Source organism: Eubalaena glacialis, chromosome 5 (assembly GCF_028564815.1).
Source record: "Eubalaena glacialis isolate mEubGla1 chromosome 5, mEubGla1.1.hap2.+ XY, whole genome shotgun sequence".
Classification (NCBI taxonomy): Eukaryota; Metazoa; Chordata; class Mammalia; order Artiodactyla; family Balaenidae; genus Eubalaena; species Eubalaena glacialis.
Window position 1 is genome coordinate 103,241,444 of NC_083720.1, and position 18,960 is coordinate 103,260,403.

Genomic DNA, 18,960 nt, shown 5'->3' on the forward strand with positions numbered 1-18,960 from the left:
TTGTCATCTTAAAATCACATTCTCAAATGGGAATTCCCAAGGGGATAAATGGTTTTTAAAAGACATTCTCTGTGGAATTCGCATTTTAAAAATCCCCTGAATGTGTTTCAAGGTAATAAAAGCCCCTCCTCTGCTCTGTGGCTCCACACTAGAGCAATTTACTTGCCTTCCTTGCTTCTGAGACCTTGAAGTTTCTGGAAACGTCCAAGAAATGATCAAGGTCCCAGCAAGGAAAACCCCAGCCCATGCTGAAGCCTAATTTATCTGAAGTGTTATTGTTGTACCCACTCTACAGATTGTACTCATTCTACAGATGATGAAACTGCCTTACAGGATTGTTGTGAGTTGCAAACGAGTAAATTTTTGTGAAAACGATTATGCAAAACATTGTTTTTAGGTGCTTAACTCAGGAAAATTTAAAAAGTTCATCTATTAATCTATCTGCTTTGCTGATGTTAATAACTTCATGTTTATTAAAAATTAACAAATCTGACATTTCAGATTTGAGTGATCCACATTCAAATTCATGTTTCTCATAATCAAAATATGTGATTTGAACTAGATGCTGTATGTTATGCTTTAATCTTCATTAGTTAATCTTCATTAATAAATAGCATCAACTATTTCTATGGCTATGACTATCAAAAATGTTTACATGTTTGATAGCCTTAAAGTGCCTAAACAAATCATACAGACAGAAAGGACTTGGATGACTTGATATTTTTAAATGATGTAAATATAAGTAAACAAGTTGGTATTTTGTTTTAAAAGTAGATGCTATTGGGTTATTTTGGCATAATTATCATGGTTAAAAACAAAAGGATTTTAAATGGGCAGATAACAAAGATAAACACACATTTATTATTTTTTTAATCTTGAGATCACAATGTTGTATTTGCACATTACCCTTAAACCACATCCTGCATGTTTTGAATTTCAGAGAGTTTAGGATTAAGGGCAGTTCTTTTTATCTTATGCTTATTCTCAGAGTTTGTTTTGATTTTTTTTCTCTAGCATGATACATAAGAGTTTTATGTTCTTTAAAGATCCTCTGGACTTATGAGCAAAGGAAGAAGAGGATCAAGATGATCTGATTTTTATTTAATATTTATTAAGCATACAAGTTATTCCAGAATTTTTTGGAAAACACCAAACTAAAATAGCCTCCAAAAAAATGTTTACCTCTTAGATTTTTAGATTCAGATGTCTAATCATTCCTGCCACTTTCCTTTTACATGTGAGGAAAATAAGTCACAAAATGCTTAAGTTGCTTATCTCTGGTCATATAGCTGGTTAAAGGCAGAAATTAGAAGAGCCCTTGATGCTTTCCCTCCTACCCAGTCTAGACTCTTTCCACTATCCCAAACTGCCACTCATGACAACTAAATGTTTCCAAGAAGGATAAATATGTCATTACACATTAGAATGGAGGAAGATTGATGGCAAAGATGGTGTCCTGTTCATCCATGTGCCTAGCACACAATAACAATAAACACTTTATAAACATACACTGAATAGTGGAGGTGCTGACCAGTGCTCATTTTGCTCTATCACATAGCAGTGGAATCAGTGCATCGTCTTTGGCTGAGGTAGGCATCTTAATTGAAGCCTAGCTGTTCAATTAGCCTCGATTTTGTGGTCTCATAGGCAATAAAGATCACAAACTCTTCCTCTCTAGAAGGAAATAACCTCTAGAGCACTGGTCTTGAAGATCTTAATGCTCAAAGTGACCATACAAACGTCCCTGTGCAAATAACATTTTACAGCGCCCCCAAGTTGATGTTCCAACACGGTCCCTTACTGTATTGTTCTGCTGCCCAGATGAGCAGACAAATCCACACAGGCTCAGAAATTTCTATTATAATATACTCCTTAAACAAGATTTTTAGAAACCAAGAAAGTAATTAAAATATTATAAAATTATGCTTGGTAATGTAAGGTACATCTAAGGTAGTATTACAGTTATATTTCAATCTGAATCCAAAAAATTATATTTGATCCCCAGACAACTAAAACTTGTGTGACAACAAACTTCCCCAATAGAATGCTAAGATAATAATCCAGGCAAATGGGTACCCTCTTTTAAAATGAGACTTTTGTCCCAAATCCCATGATGAGCGAAACTAAACCACACGAAGGATGCCTTTTTGTCTGTACTAGATTTTGTCCGAAGTGACCCAAAACACTTGAAATAGACTCAGAGAAACTTCTTGTCTCCTTTCCACCCAAGCCATCTTCTGTAATTCTTTGTTTACCAGGCTAATGAGAAAATCTTGGCAAGAAAACAAACCAGAGGAAGCTCTTGGCTTCTAATTCTAGCTCTGTCACATATAGCTATAACTTGGGGAAATTACTTCTCTCAAGTCACAGTTTTCTAATCAGTAAAGTGGAGGTGATAAGTGTGCTTGTTTAGTAAGTTCATTGTGAGTACTAGATGAAATAATGCATGTGAAGTGTTTAGCACAGTGCATGGCCCAGTCTACACAGTGCATGACCCAGTTTGATCGTTTAATAAATATTAGATTTTAATAACAATAGCCGAAGCTTGGATGTGAGCTTAAATGGGATGTGGGAAGAGGATGCCTTTCAGCCACCTATAATCTTAGACTTAGACGTAGCCACCTTAATCTTAGTCTTAGTTGCCCTTTCACGTGATTCAGCCTAAATCCTTAGGCTATGACACCAGGTATTGCCAACAGAACTTCTGAGTAATCATGAATGTTCACTAGCCTTAAGTCTTCATTTCCTTCAGACTCTTTGCAGGAGTGGGTAGTGGATAGGGTTTGAGGGTCTGGGGTATTCTTGCTAAATCCAATCTTACTATCACTTCTTCAACAATAATATAAGTTAAATGCCAATTTACTGCCTAAAACATGACTAACTAGAATTTATGGCTGTTGTGTTCATACTGGTTGCAGCAGCCTTCTAGTCCTGAAGGTTGGGACAAAGTCTTATACATCTCAGTTGTCTTTTCTGTTCCATCCTCAATTCTTATCACAGCACCGTCTGCTCCAGCCCATACTTTCCTCTCCAGGAGACCTTTTAAATTCTCCAGCGACGTCTTTAAATTAAAATTCATGGTGCTCTGTTACATGAATCTACTCAGTGACTTCCTATTGCATTTTTTTCCCATCTTTATTGGAGTATAATTGCTTTACAGTGTTGTGTTAGTTTCTGCTGTACAACAAAGTGAATCAGCTATACATATACATATATGCCCATATCCCCTCCCTCTTGAGCCTCCCTCCCACCCTCCCTATCCCACCGCTCTAGTTCGTCACAGAGCACCAAGCTCATCTCCCTGTGCTATGCAGCAGCTTCCCACTAGCTATCTATTTTATATTTGGTATTGTCTATATGTCAGTGCTACTCTCTCACTTCGTCCCAGCCTCCCCAGTGAGGTGGATGGACCTAGAGTCTGTCATACAGAGTGAAGTAAGTCAGAATGAGAAAAAGAAATACCGTATGCTAACGCATATATGTGGAATCTAGAAAAATGGTACTGATGAACCTAGTGGCAGGGCAGGAATAAAGACGCAGACCTATCGCATTTAAATCAAATTGAAAGCCATTCTTAGAGCCCACTTAGCTTACAAAATTTGAGTCCTACTTAATCCTAAAATTTATCTCATGTCATCCCTTCCCCACCCACTTCTCTGTTCTCACAGTAATCCAGACACAATGACCTTCTTTCTATTTTTTTGAACAAGCCAGGCGATTTCCTGTAAGAGGACCATTGCATTTGCTATTCCTTCTGCCTGGTATGTTATTACCTAGCATCTTCCCATGGCTTTTTTATTATTCAAGTTTCAATTAAAACATTTCCTTCTCAGAGAGGCCTGATTCAACCTCACTATCTAAAGTAGCTAGGTCCTTTCCAATTAATATCAACTTCATTGTTCTCACAGCACAGTATCTATACCTACAATTATTTGTTTACGTATTTATGATTCTTCTTTCTCTACTGAAAAGCATTGTAGTGAGAGCAGGGACCTTATCTTATTCACCATTTATTATCAGTGTTTAGAACAGTGATTTGCTTATGGATTCTCAATAAATATTCATTAAACGTGAGAATGAATGAATGAATGACCTGAAATCTTTCTTTGGTAGTAGTCTCGTCTCCACTGACTCCCCGTCCCATACCTCTGAAATGTATTCAGCATTGAGTAATATTGTTTAGGACTTTGCTACTTTTATATCAGTTAGCTTTTACCTAATCCCTTTAACTCTCCGCATCAGGGGTCCCCAACCCCCTGGCCTGTTAGGAACCGGGCCGCACAGCAGGAGGTGAGCGGTGGGCGAGTGAGCAAAGCTTCATCTGCCGCTCCCCATTGCTCGCTTGCATTACCGCCTGCACCATCCCCCCCCATCGCTCGCATTACCGCCTGGACCACCCTGCCCCCCACCGTCCGTGGAAAATTGTCTTCCACAAAACCGGTCCCTGGTGCCAAAAAGGTTGGGGACCGCTGGTCCACATGGTCACCCTGCATTTCACATTCCAGGTAATGCTGCACAGGCTTCCTTTGTTCATTAGCTTACTGATTGCTGGGTGGGGCACCATCACCTCTCTTTGGGGGCTGAGGACGGAGAGGTGGACACTTACTAAACCCTTGGATAAGCCCTTGTTTCCTCCAGAAGGTACTCACTTCCAGGCAATGTTGATTGGCAATATCCTTTAGACCATGCACAATCTTGTATAGAAGGCAAAGTATGGCAGTGTGAGTTTTTACAATCCCACCATGTTCCTAATTTATACATAGGGTTGAGGACATCTTACTAGAGAATGTGCTCATTGTCATAGCAACAATTTACAACTAATTTTGAGACATTCTTCCATGCTTTCTGGGATGTAGTGTGGTGTTGGAGAGAGCAAAGACTTGAGTTTGGAAACCTTCATTCAGAGTTCCAACTCGGCCATTTACTAGCTGTGAGTCCTTGGGCAAAATATAATATTTTTCTTATGTGATTAAAAAAATGAAAATAGAAATGCCTAACTTACTTAATAGAAATGCAAGTAAAGCCCCTGTCACATAGAGGACTATCAATAAATTGTGACTCTTATACTTCTCACCACCAAGTGTGCATATGACCCATGCCCATTTTGAGGTTAATGTTTGGAAAGTGGGTAGAAGAAAGATATTTTTCTTCTCTCTTTTGTTCAGTTATGCATTTAATCAATAAACATTATCATATGTCTTCTCTGTGCTGGGCATGAGGCTTGACTGTGGAGGAACAAAGGTACATGATGGTAACATCCCTGTTCACAAGCAGCTTACAGTCTAACAGGGGGACAGTCAAGAGACCAATAAGATACAGTATGATAGTTGAGAGGAGAGCTAAGAAATGGGTTCTGTGGGGATACTGCATAGGGGCAGGGGGGTGGGTCCACAAAATCCTTCAAGAAAATGAGTTCTAAGAATAAGAGAAAATGCCCAGATGGTAAAGGAGAAGAAGTTCCTTCCAGATTTCCATATGGAGAAGTTGCCTGTCTTCTTCATTAGACTGTGAACTCCATGAGGTCAGGTTCTTATTTCATTCAGTATTGTATCTCCAGCACCTAGGACAGCGCCCGGTGCACACTGGTCTTTCAATAAGTATATTTGAATGAACCCCTCCAAAGCAAAGTATGATTAACTCTGTTCAGAAGCCTATATTAAAAGATATAGATGAGTTTTTTAACTTCGAATTGTATGGAGACAATGAAAAAAATTTTTGAGGTTGACAGAATCCAGTCTATAATGAGAATGATAAATAATTTACTACACATTCATATTCAATGAATTATAAAACCTCACTATATAATGAGTTCAGGTATCAATTTATAGTTTCTCCTCACTAAGGAAGTGGTTTTAACCCACAATTAGTCTTGTTAATTGAAGAGACTATGTTCTGGCTTTGTCATATCTTCATTGTCAGGATGCAGTTATCCCACTGGGATGACCACGTTCTGTCAGCCTCTCTTATTTCTGATTTCTCAGTCTTCGATCATGCCTGAAGCCCTTTGATCCAAACCAATAACACCATGCAAAATTCTAAGTGCCCATCAGCTTGCTAAAAAGAATCTATATGTGATGTCATAGTCATTTTTCTCTTATTCCCAGATTGTCTCTTATTCTCCTAAGCAATTGTATTATCCCTGCAAAATGAATGTTCCATCAATGTTAATGGTGGAAAGGAAGTAAAAATCCCTTTGTTCATAAGAATCACTTTGTTTTTGGAATCTGAATTGAAAATGAAACCTCCCTTCCTGCCTGCCACCCCACGAGCATAGCAGAGGCTTCCAGTATTATCACTAACTATTCCACATACATTGGTTTTGTTTCTTCATAGCCTCTTCCATTCTTCTCTCCACCATACTCTCTACCTAGGGAGGCTGCTTCTATGGGGAACATGCATGGTATCAGGGATCTGGACCCAGTTAGATTTGACCAATATGAGGCTCCAGCAGGAAGGTATTAATTCTCTTGATCCTCCTTCTGTGAGATTACCTACTGCTATCTATGTCCTTTGACATCAATTATCTGCTCTTCTCCAGCATGCTCTCAGCCTGTGCATCTCTCCTTCCCTCTTGGGTTCTGATAAACTCTCCCACTTGGGGATGAGGGAGAGGCCTGTGGTAGGGATAGTGTCAGTTTCAGTACTAGTAGCCCTGGCTTCATGCAGTATCCCTTGTGATGACCCTATATGCCATCCATTAATCCCTGCGTACATACACAAATGTTGCCATTGTTTTCTGTTGGAATTCTGACTGACACACTAACCATATAAGCCTGGGCCCTAGCGCCTCCTCTTGCTTTAGTTTTCTTATCTGTAAAATAAGATTAATAATGTTACCTACATTATGGGACTTGTGTTAGGATTAAATGAGAGAAATGTTGGCACTTAGTAAACACTCTTCAAAAGTTAGCTCTTAGCACTAGTATTATTTTGTTACGTGGTGACACTTTCTGTGAAGCATGATTAAATAAATAGCACGCTGGCAGTTTATCTTGTTGGACTTTGTTTAATCACCTCAAATCCAAAACCATGTTGGTTATACACCTTCTTTGAACCAAGGGCCAGGGGAGATATTAAGCATACAAAGTTAGATAAAGATATAGTCTCCAGTCTCCAAGGACCTTGAACACTACAATATAAAATAGTAAGTGCAAAAAGAAAAATATTTTTAAAACTGTTATGGGAGCTCAGGTAACAAGCAAAGGAAATTCCCAAGATGCTTCTATTTTCAGAGGGAAAGATCATTGAATGTGAGGGGAAAAAAAGGGTATTGTTGAAAGTTTGAGGAGAGAAGATATAAAAAAATGAGAGTGTGGGAGAGAGGAAGAGCTTATCATAGACAATTATTATGCAAGTGTTATAGGTCCAAAGGAGTTTATGGTCATTAATATTTGTGAGACGAGTCATTATAGTTTTCTTCTTTTCTTGCCAAACTCAGTCATAGCTATGCAAAAACAATAAAAGGAAAGTTGGGTCGAAACCGTACTGGAATTTTTTCAATGAGTGTAACAGGATATGTGCAAGGAATTTGAAGAGATATGCAAGTGAACAATTATGATGCTCCACCATGGAATCTTAGCTGTATAAAGCGGAAAATGAGTATATAAAGAGGGTAGTAAACATTGAAACATGGTAGTTTAATGGATCAGCAGTTCCAAAGATCTGAAAGAGCTTCCAGATTATGGGAGCTAGAAAAAGAGGAAGTGGAGGTTCAGAGAGTGGTATGTTTGGAGAAAAGATTTTGGAATCATGTAGTTAAAGAAGAGTAGACATTCATTATAGAAAATTTAGAAAATATCGTGCTATAGAAAAACATATACACTATGGGCATACACATTTGTGTGTAAGGGTGTGTTTCTGAAGTTATTACTTTCCATTATCCATCTAGCACTGTACCAATGATATAAGATTTAATTATTGTAACTTCATATCTAATAATGCAAGTTCTGCTGTTTATTCTTCCTTTTCAAAATTATCTTAGATAATGTTAGCCACGATCTTCAAGGTAAAATTCTAAGGAATCAAAAGTACCCCATTGGTATTTTGCTTAAAATTTTAATACATTTATTTTATAATAATATATTTCCTTCAACAATGTAGCGTCTTTGTTTAGTTTTTATGTTATTTTAGAAAAGTTTTTCATAAAAAATGTTTGGAAGAATGTTATAATTTTTAAAAAGCATAATGCAAATAAAGATTGCATGAACAATAGCTAATAGTTTAGTGTGAAACCAAGCTATTATTTTTTTGTATAGATATTTTGTACTGGTTTCAGTTAGCTGTCTCTGATTTTCTAAGTAAATTATCAGTCTATATACAAATATGATATTTTTTCTCCTTTCCAGTATTTAGAGCTTATATATACTTTTAATATTATTTTCATTCATTAAAATTTCCAGAACGTTTTGGATACTAACAGTGAGATCAGATGTTCCTAAGCTCTTAACCTCACTGGTAATGCAAAGAAAAACCTTTTTAAATATGGACATTTTTGTAAGCTGGGAGAGAAAAAAAATTAATAAAGTCAATGATTCCCTTCAGAAATCAAATCTCCAACTGTCGAAAAATGAGCAAAACTCTTAGGTTCTTTATGGTAAATACTTATAGATTGCAAAAACTAGCCACCATTCTTCACTTTGTCTTTTATCCATGCCCCTTTGCAATGACACTTGGCAGGTGCTCCCATCAAGAAGAGAAGTCACTCTGCCTGCCTCTTGAATCTCAGCTGGCTTGTGACCTGCTTTGTGCAACAGGATGTGGAAGGAAAAGTCTGCTGGTTCTGAGAATAAGCCTCCAACAGGGAGGACAAAAGCTGTCTTTCACATAACCCTGAGAAGTGTGTGAATAGTGAAAAGATATGTCTAATTGCAAATGAATAAGAAGATACAGAATTTTGAAATAATTATCAGCGTAAAAAATTTGTAAAATAACTTGTATCAGAGAAATTTATAATGACAGACCTTTTGAAATGTTAGAAAACAATTGTTTGTCCAAACTTAGACTCCATTTGCAAAATCATTTCTCTTCCAAAACAAAACAATTCCCCAAAACTAATGATTCATAAAGGCATTCCAGAGTCTTAAAATTCTAGGAGATAAAATTATTTCTTCATTTGTCTTTATCAGGGGGCATGCTGACAGTCTCAGGGGGATAGTCACCAGTACTTAGCTTGTCTGACAGCTTTCATACCCTGAAATGGATGTTTCAGTTTTTGTGCAGCAACATACTGCTTAGTGCGCTTTTTGTTTAACTGACTTTGGCTTCACGGTTGAAAAAGTCCCATTTCGATGTATCAGGTTTATGCCTCCTCATTAGTGTTTGGCAAGAAAAATCAGGCAACACATGTACTCAACTCATAACAAGTTTATGAATTTGTATTTTAATCCACTTCTGGGAAAAGACAAGCAGCCAGAGATCCAAATGATATATTAATGGTCTAAATTGTACTTTAATTCATCTTTTCCCAACACGTGAGAAGTAATGAGGACCTAACTAAGCATTCCATAAGTCTTTTGATTCACACTTGCGGTCACAGACCATCTCAGTAAAATCTCAGGTTCCACATGCTCCTTGGTGTCTGACCCCCCACTTCAATATCAGGAATGCCTGTATCTTGATATTGATCAATAGCTTGTTCTTGTGCTTTTCATTGTTGTTTTCGTTACTTAAAAAAAATTTGTGTCTTTTGCTTAGGTTGCAAATAAATGTAGACTGTTATTCATGGTTTCAAATGAGTATCATTTGATTTACTGAAATACTTGTGTTGGTTGTAACTTTAATTATTCTAGAAAAGATTAAAGGGTCTTATCTAAGGACAATGAGCATTTTGGAAGTTTTCCTTTTATAAACATAACATCATCATTTAAAAGAGCCCTTCGATTAAAGTATAGAGTTTTCATGTGTCTTTTGGGAAATTAACTGTGATTAAAAAGTTATTAGAATGAATAAGACCATATATTGTATGATTCCATTTATATGAAAAAAAAATCCAGAAAAGGAAAGTCTATAGAGATACAAAGTAGATTAGTGATTGCCTGGGACTGGGGCTGGGAACAGGGATAACTGCAAATGGACACAAGGGATCTCTTTGGGGTGATGAAAATATTCTAAAGCTACATTGTGTTGCACAGCTCTAGAAATTTACTAAAAGTCATTGAATTATACACTTAAAACTTTAGGATAAATTTTATGTTACATAAACTATACCTCAATAAAGCTATTATATTTTTTAAAAGAAAAAGAAAGGTTAGTAGAGAAGTTTAAAACAATTATTTATAACATTTTCTAATTCCTATTGAAATGACAGAGGTGTCCAAATAAGAAAGTTTTCAATTACTAAAATATGTCACACTCAAGCTGAAATAAACCTGATTCTTCAAAGGGGCTCCATTAACCTATTGTATCCATTCTGGATGCCAGAATCATGATTTTACTGTCAATTAGGCCCATCCTGTATAATACCTGGGAAGATTGTTTAAATTTTAACTTCAAAATACATCCAAAGTTTTAACTGAGGATGACTGAATTTAACAAATGAATTGAACCATGTACTGCAACCTAAACATAATACAATACTTAGGTAATGGAATTCTGATATGATCGTTCCATTGCCTTATCCCAAAGGAACTGACAAAACTCTTAACACAGTATGACTACAGTAGTGACAATATAGTAAAAATTTTTTTAAGCAATAGGTAATATTTACTGAGGTTTTATCATGTACTAGGCATTGTTATGTGCTTAGCAAAAATAGTCTTATTTAATTCACACAGCAACCCTAAGAGGCAAGTGTTATGACCATTTCGTAATAGAGGAAACTGAATCTTAAAAAGGATAACTAACTTACCAATGTCACAAAGTAAGTAGGTGGCAGGGTCAGCATTTGGATCCAGGTCTGTGTGTCCACTGCATGGTGGTTAGGAGCATGGGCTTCATGGGAAGTAGATGTGTGAGTGTGTGTGCCCCACTCTCTAGCTGCATGTCCTTTGGGAGATTCCTCAAACTCTCAATGCTTTGAGGTCCTACATTTATAAAATGAGGATAATAATGCTATCTAGCCATTATATATATATTTTAGAGAATTAAATAAGATGATAAATATAAAGCTAATATTTTGCTCAAAACATAGTGGGTTCTTAATAGATGATAGATAGTAGTATTAATGGTAGGAGTAATTAGTATTCACGTTGGAGGAAAATACACATTTTATAAATGAACACATTAAATTAATTAATCAAGAGCATTAGTTAACTTCATTCTAATTCTCTACCTCTCACCTCTTCTATCTCACTGTTTTTCTACTACCCTACACTGTGCTTTTTTTTTAAATTAATTAATTAATTAATTAATTAATTTTTGGCTGTGCTGGGTCTTCGTTGCTGCGTGCGGTCTTTCTCTAGTTGCAGCGAGCCGGGAGCTACTCTTCGCTGCGGTGCACGGGTTTCTCATTGCGGTGGCTCATCTTTGTTGCAGAGCACGGGCTCTAGGCACACAGGCTTCAGTAGTCGTGGCACGCGGGCTCAGTAGTTATGACTTGCGGGCTCTAGAGCGCAGACTCAGAAGTTGTGGCACACGGGCTTAGTTGCTCTGCAGCATGTGGGATCTTCCTGGACCGGGGCTCAAGCCCATATCCCCTGCATTGGCAGGCAGATTCTTAACCACTGCGCCACCAGGGAAGTCCCTACACTGTGCTTTTTTTTTTTTTTTAATTAATTTATTTATTTATTTATTTTTGGCTGTGTTGGGTCTTCGTTTCTGTGCGAGGGCTTTCTCTAGCTGCGGCAAGCGGGGGCCACTCTTCATCGCGGTGTACGGGCCTCTCACTATCGTGGCCTCTCTTGTTGTGGAGCATAGGCTCCAGACACGCAGGCTCAGTAGTTGTGGCTCACGGGCCCAGTTGCTCCGCGGCATATGGGATCTTCCCAGACGGGGGCTCGAACCCGTGTCCCCTGCATTGGCAGGTGGATTCTCAACCACTGCACCACCAGGGAAGCCCCACTGTGCTTTTTCAATGATGCATTTCTAAAGTGAAATTTGTGATTTCCTGACTATCACCAATTACTACTATACATCAACAGTTCTAATCAGATTTTTAAAATAATTTCATAAAGCATGTTTTTCATTAGGAAGATTTTTCATTTTAGCAATTTTTTTTTAAATTTTACTAAAAAGTTTTTTTAAAAATATACTTTTACACATATGTAACCATACTTGGAAAGATATGAATAAAGTAATTTTCATTTGGTCTGTACAGATTTTTGTGAAAACAGCTCCTTCTGATTATTTTCCTAGGTCTAAAATTATATAAATTTTAGTTGAACATTTTGTTTTTATTGAAAATAAAAGGAATCATTGATACAATGATCACCAGAATTCCTGTTGGGAAATAAACAGTATTTGCATGTTGTTTACAAATTGGGTGAATAGGGCAGAAGGTAAGGCTTTGACAGCACCTAAATGTGAATTTAGCAGTTTCATGCAAGACAAAAGGAAGAGATTATTCTGTTACTCTGTAGAGTGGAAAGACAAACAGGTAGAAGGGAGAGGTTGCAAGAAGGCTTAACCACAATGTTATATCAACTTCAGGTGTACCACATAGTAATTCCATATTTTTAGATTATACTCCATACAAAGTCATAACAAAACATTGACTATGTTCCCTGTGCTGTATATTACATCCTTGTAATTTATTTATTTTATACCTAGTGGTTTATACCTCTTAATCCCATCCCCTTCATCTATTTTGCCCCTCCCCCACCCCACTCCCCTCTGGTAACCACTAGTTTATTCTCTGTATCTGTGAGTCTGTTTCTGGTTTTTGATATATTTGTTTTATTTTTTAGATTTCACATGTAAGTGAAAATATACAGAATCAGTCAGCTATACTTCAATGAAAAAGAAAAAGAAAAAAGAAAGAGGAGGCTTAAGTAACTAAATGCTTAGGTCCAAGCAGGATTTTGGCCTCTTGTTTATTTTGGTGTGTTTTGTTTTGTTTTGGGGGGTGTTCAGTTTGGTTTGGTGTAGAGACTTGCTGGATTTTGCAGGAACCTACTTAAGGCCATAGGACTTATGAATATAGAGAGGCATTAAGAGTTTGAACAACCCACCCAAAGACACACAGTGAACATGGCGGGAATCACACTTATACCCAGTTTGGCCTTACTTGAAGTTATCTAGCTTCAGAAAACCCCAAAATCTCAGGATTCACAAAAATCACAGAGCAGGCACTTAACTCTCACAAGACTAGAGAAGTGAGATTTGAAATTTATTCAGATTTCCATGGACAGAGGGCTTTAACACACATGGGAAGGATATATATATAATAATGTAAAATAGTGAAATTATGGTCAAATATATATCATTTTAGACAATCAGTCATTTTATCCACAAGAACATTAAAGACTAAAGATGTTTAGGTACTTGACTAAGTTAAAAACTGAACAGTCAAGCTTGTATTTTTTAATTCTTTACAATCTATATTTATTCTATAATATTTAAGTATTTATTCTCTTGGATCTAGAACTTAATGAGAGAGATAAATTTACCACAGTGATGATGACTTATTCTACACTTCTATCAATTTTTGCTTTAGATATTTTAAGGCTATCTTTTCAAAGGTTTATTCAAGTTTAGAATTATTGTATCTTTCTGTAAATGGAATCTTTCATCATTATCTAGTGACTCTCCATCTCGAGTAATGCTTTTTGCCTTAAAGTCCATTTTGCCTAATATTAATATGCCAATACCAGCTCTCTTTTGGATAGGAACTTTCTTATGTGTATTCTTTGATTATTTAATTTTCAACCTTATATTTTACTTCATATTTTTGTATTCACTCTAATAATCTTTGTCTTTTAACTTAAACATTTGGCCATTTACATTTATTGTAATTACTTAATTATTTTAATTTATTATTATTGTATTAATTTGCTAGAGCTGCCATAACAAAATACCATAGACTGGGTAGCTTAAATAACAGAAATTTATTTTCTCATAGTTCTCAAGGCTAGAAGTCCAAAACAGATCAAGGTGTTGGCAGATTTGGTTTCTTCTGAGGCCTTTCTCCTTGTTTGCAGATGATTCCTCTCACTGTGTCTTCACATGGTCTTTTCTCCGTGCACACAACCCCCCAATGTCTCTCTATGTGTCCAAATTTCCTCTTCTTATAAAGTCAGATTGCATTAGGGCCTACCCTAATGGGCTCATTTTTACTTAATTAACTCTTTAAAGGTCCTTTGTCTAAAACATTCTCTGAGGTACTCAGGGTTAGGTTTCAACATATGGATTCTGAGGGAACACAATACAGCCCATAATACTATCATTACATTTGTGTATTTTATTTGTCCTGCCTCTTCCAAATTTTTCCTCTTCCTTCTTGCCTTCTGTTTCATTGATTGATTGCTTTTTCCTCACTTTGTTTTATCCTCTAATAATTTAAAGATGATATACACTATCTCCTGTTGTGACCCAAATTTATACATACATATTTAGCAAATTCTAAAATTAATCAGTATAGCTGCCCTCATTCTAAAAAGTTTAGACACTCCAACTTTAACTCTGACAACTTTCTCCAAACATACATTTATATAAAAAATTTTAGGCATACTGTTATTTTTATTACAGAAGATACTGTTACTATTTAACACAGTCAACATTTTTTAATATTTACCTATATATTTATAATATTTGATTATATTCCTTATCTATTCTATTTTTTCTTATTATTCTACTCTTTATCTCTAACTTGCCAGCTGGAGTCACATTCTTTTGCCTGAAGTACATCCTGCAGAATTTCTTTGAGCAAGAGGCTGTTGTTAGCCAAGTCTCTTATTTATTTATTTGGTCTAAAAAATCTGTATATTGTTCACCATAAAAGTGTTTTCTCTAGATGTAACTCTGGAATGATTCTTCTTCTTTTCTCTGAACACAGTGGAGATATTTTTTCATTCTTTTTTTGTTTCTCAGCTTTATGTTGCTGCAATATGTCCTGTTAGTCTCTCTATCTGAAAGACTGGATTTTGTTTCCTGTCACCCCCACCTGACATAATCATGAAATCTTTGCTGAGATTCTCTAAGGTTGGGCAATACCTGCAAGACAAGGATGACTTTAGGGTTCTGCTTTCCTCTCTGGGCTCCTGCTTTCATTTATTTTTTGGACTTGGAGTATTCATCATTTTCTTGCCAGTGTCTCAATGCATGTTACAAGTTATTTTTTAGATTTTATCCAGATTTCGTATTTGTTTTCAGCAGGAAGGTCAGTTACAATATCTGGTATGCTATTCTGCTGGAAGAATAAGGCTGGTCCATCTCTCATTTAAAGAGAGAAAGACAGAGAAACGGAGACAAAAGCAGAGACAGACAGAGACAGAGGAGCTTTCTTTTCTGTTAATAGAGTTCCATTTTGAAAGTAAAGGACTTATTTTGGATCTTTCTCCCCCTCTCTGTCCCTGCATGATTTGCCTTACATCAGGAGCAGCCTTGATTGAATAAAGATTACAAGCACCTTTCGTATTACATATGAAATATGTATAGCTTATGGCCTTGTTTAAGTAGGGACAGCAAAGTTAGTTATTGGTTTAGTTGTGTGAGAATCTCAAGAAGTCTAAGTTACTATCCATTTAAATTTTGTGCTGTATAAACTAAAAACTAGGTGACTAAAAGCATGGAGAAATCTATATAAATTTAACTGGGAGTTACATGGGGGAAACGAGAAGGACTATGGATTGAGTTTATACACAACTGGGCACAGGAATAACAATGACTATTAGTTCATCCAGGCATATCTATAGGAAACATCACTAATCCAGCACAACCCTCCCTCCCCTTGAGCTAAGAAAGTGCCTCAGGATTCTTCTTAGCACAGTCTTCTCAGCACCCAATGCTGTTCCATAGTAAGCTGGAAGATGAAGCATCAGCAGAATAACAAATAATTGTAAATTGTGTCTCTGTTCCTCCATTTTTCCGTTGGCATATTGTTAGCAACCTGTTTTCATAGGTGTAGCAGGAAAAAGAATTATTTCAATTTTCTAACTTCACCCTTTTGGAAACTCTGCTATCTAAGGTGACCTGTGTTAGTGCTCCCTATAATTGACTACACAAAGACCCAACAAGTAACAATCCAGTAATTGCTCAAGAGGAGCAGGAAGGCTTGTTTACAGGTTCTTCCAAATATAGAACTTCTCCATGAAATTCTACATTTTGATCTAGATTTGGAAATGAATACATTATGAGCTTTTCCAATTATACTTAGGGTTTTTTTCTTTTTCTTTTTTTCCTCCTAGAACTTGAGATCAATGTCTATTGGCTTGAGCAGGAAAAGACTACAATTCTTCTGTTTGCATTACCTTGTTTCCACTTTAGGGCCTTTCTACCAGCTGTTCCCTTTGCCTGATAGGCTCCTATTCTAGATCTTACAAGGCTTACCTCTTCTTAGCCTTCAAGTCTTGGCTTGAAGACCTCCTCAAGGTCTTTTCTGATTACTCTACCTAAAGTAGCCTTCACCACCACCAACTCCTCTAGCCAACCATCTTCTTTATTTGCTTTATAACACTTATCCCTCACTGTAAGTATTGTTTTCTTTTCATGTCTATTGTCTGTCTCTGCTTACCTAAACATAAGTTCCAAGAGATCAGGACCTTTACTGTCTTGCTTATCACTGTATCCTTGGCACATTCAACAGTGTCTCACATGTAGTAGCTGCTCAAAGATATTTGTGAAGGAATTGATACAAAGGAGAAATATGTACTTTCTGTATAGGTTTGACCTATAGAATTAATTTTGTAAAGAGATTTTAATTTGTAAAGAGATTTTTAAGTGGTTCATTTTTTTTTTTAACTATTTATTTATTGGTCATGCTGTGCAGCATGCGGATCTTAGTTCCCTGAACAGGGATCAAACCTGCACCCCCTGCAATAGAAGCACAGAGTCTTAACCACTGGACCACCAGGGAAGTCCCAAGAGATTTTAATTTGCAAAGAGATTTTAATTTTGTAGAGACTTTTTTGACTCTTATGATAATAAAAAGAAGGGACCCCATTTCTCTATATATAACATAAAATATATAGGTTTTTAAATGGAAAAAGAATGTAACAATTAGAAGGACAAACACATAGCCTGGGTTTTAATCTGAGCTTCTCAATTTACTAGCTGTGTGAGGTACTCAACCTCTCTGTTTTTCAGTTTTTTAACTTGCAAAATGATGACAAAGAGAAGACAATGGGACTGGGAAAAAAGTAAATAATGTATTTCAAATACTGAAAATAATGTCTGTCCTTAGGAAGACTTCTATGAGTTATTTATTGATAATGTTATATACAATTACTATATATAAACATTATATGCGTGTTCAGTTAACTTTTCATAAATTTCTTCACTGCCAGGAGAAAATAATAATACCTACCCCATAGGATCATGGTAAGTATGAAGCGTAAAGCACTTAGAATAGGATATAACACACGTATCACTCAATAACTGTGGATTTTATTATCATGTAAAATTTACTGAAATGAGTTTTGTTCATTTACTCTCTCCATTCTCTATTTTTCTGTGTACTAGTCTGTGATCTTTATTCGTGACAGAAATTCTCATGGGCAGGAGGTATCAGGATACATTGACTATGCCCACAGGCTAAAGATTGAAGATTTTGAAGTCTACTTTAGTGGAAAAAAAAGACTTCTTCCAAGACCCACAGATATGAGGTAAGTTGTGCACATTTCTCACACCTTCAGTAAGAGAACAAGCTTCTCAGAGGTAAAGATAAGGATTTTTATTTTATTTTCTGGAACACTAATGTATATATAGCAAGAATGTGGTAAGAGTGGTTTGAATAAAAGGTAAATACATTTTAAAACGAGGAATGAACGTAGATGCATATTTTCCATTAACAGCCTGAGGAAGGGAACTCTTCAGAGATGAGATAAGTAAATTCTCAGTGACATTACTTTTAAATGATAAGTAGAGCCTAAAATTTGCTACTCTCACATGGCTCTTGCACCACTTGGGACTTCGTCTGTCTAGAAGCCTCAAGAGCAGTCCATGGAACACATTCTCCTCCCGTTTTTTTTTGTTTGTTTGTTTGTTTTTTTGGCCTATTTGGGGATTTCTTCTACTCATGATTCTTTTTACTATTGACCCCTATCCTTTCCTCTGTAACCCTTATACCACCACATAGGATCTACTCTACAAAGTCAACATATTTATAGATCCCGATCCTTCTACCACCTCCTGAATAGCTCTCAAGCTAAACTTTTTATTCTACACCTCTCACTTATCATAGAACACAAAAGTAGTAGCAGCATTCTGCTTTAACTCTCCACTGCTGTATCCAGATTATTTAACACTTTTTTAAATTAGGGTATTAATGAGAACCTGCTGTATGGCACAGGGAACTCCACTTCACTGTACAGCAGATTATTTGACACTTTTAACAACACTATTCCTCTGACATTCCTGCCCTCTTGTGTCCATCCTTCTTGCTATTATCTAAAGACTTCATAACCCATCACCATTTCATGGACATACCCCTTTTCCTATCCAACCTAGATGCGTAGAAAAATCATTTAACTTGCCTCTTGCAACAAATAATCCCAGCTGCCCATGTCTTTTTGTGCTTTGGTTGTATCTGTCCTGATAACCCTCAAAAGCAGATTGACCCAATTATCCTCTTGCTTGCACCATTAGCTTGACCCCTGCGTAACGCAGAAGGAAATTTTAAGAAATTTCACAAAGGTGTGGATGGCTGCTACCAATAATTTATGGTCTCCAAACTCAGCCAGCCCCTTTTTGGCCCTCAGCCACCCATTTATTTGCTGTTTCTCAATTCTTAGTTTCACCATTCTCCCCCCAAAATATTCTGAAGCTTCACCACTCTCTCAAAACCATTGTTCTCAACTGCTGACCCTGACTCCTGTCCATATTTGCCTCACATTTCACAGAGAACATTGAGTCTAAACATAGAAACCA

At 36.5% G+C, this 18,960-nt stretch overlaps 1 protein-coding gene and 1 non-coding gene across 3 annotated transcripts in view; one reads left to right on the top strand and one right to left on the bottom strand.

The window, feature by feature from the left end:
- CFAP299 (cilia and flagella associated protein 299) overlaps positions 1 to 18,960 on the top strand; it is a 628,891-nt gene that overhangs the window by 512,912 nt on the left and 97,019 nt on the right. For both annotated transcript variants that reach the window (XM_061191521.1, XM_061191522.1), the window contains one exon: positions 17,554 to 17,696. In XM_061191521.1, coding sequence (XP_061047504.1) covers positions 17,554 to 17,696 — 143 coding nt within the window. The remainder of the gene's footprint in view (positions 1 to 17,553; positions 17,697 to 18,960) is intronic.
- On the bottom strand, positions 16,876 to 16,948 carry TRNAR-UCU (transfer RNA arginine (anticodon UCU)). Its single transcript has one exon. It is a non-coding gene; the product is annotated as a tRNA-Arg (tRNA).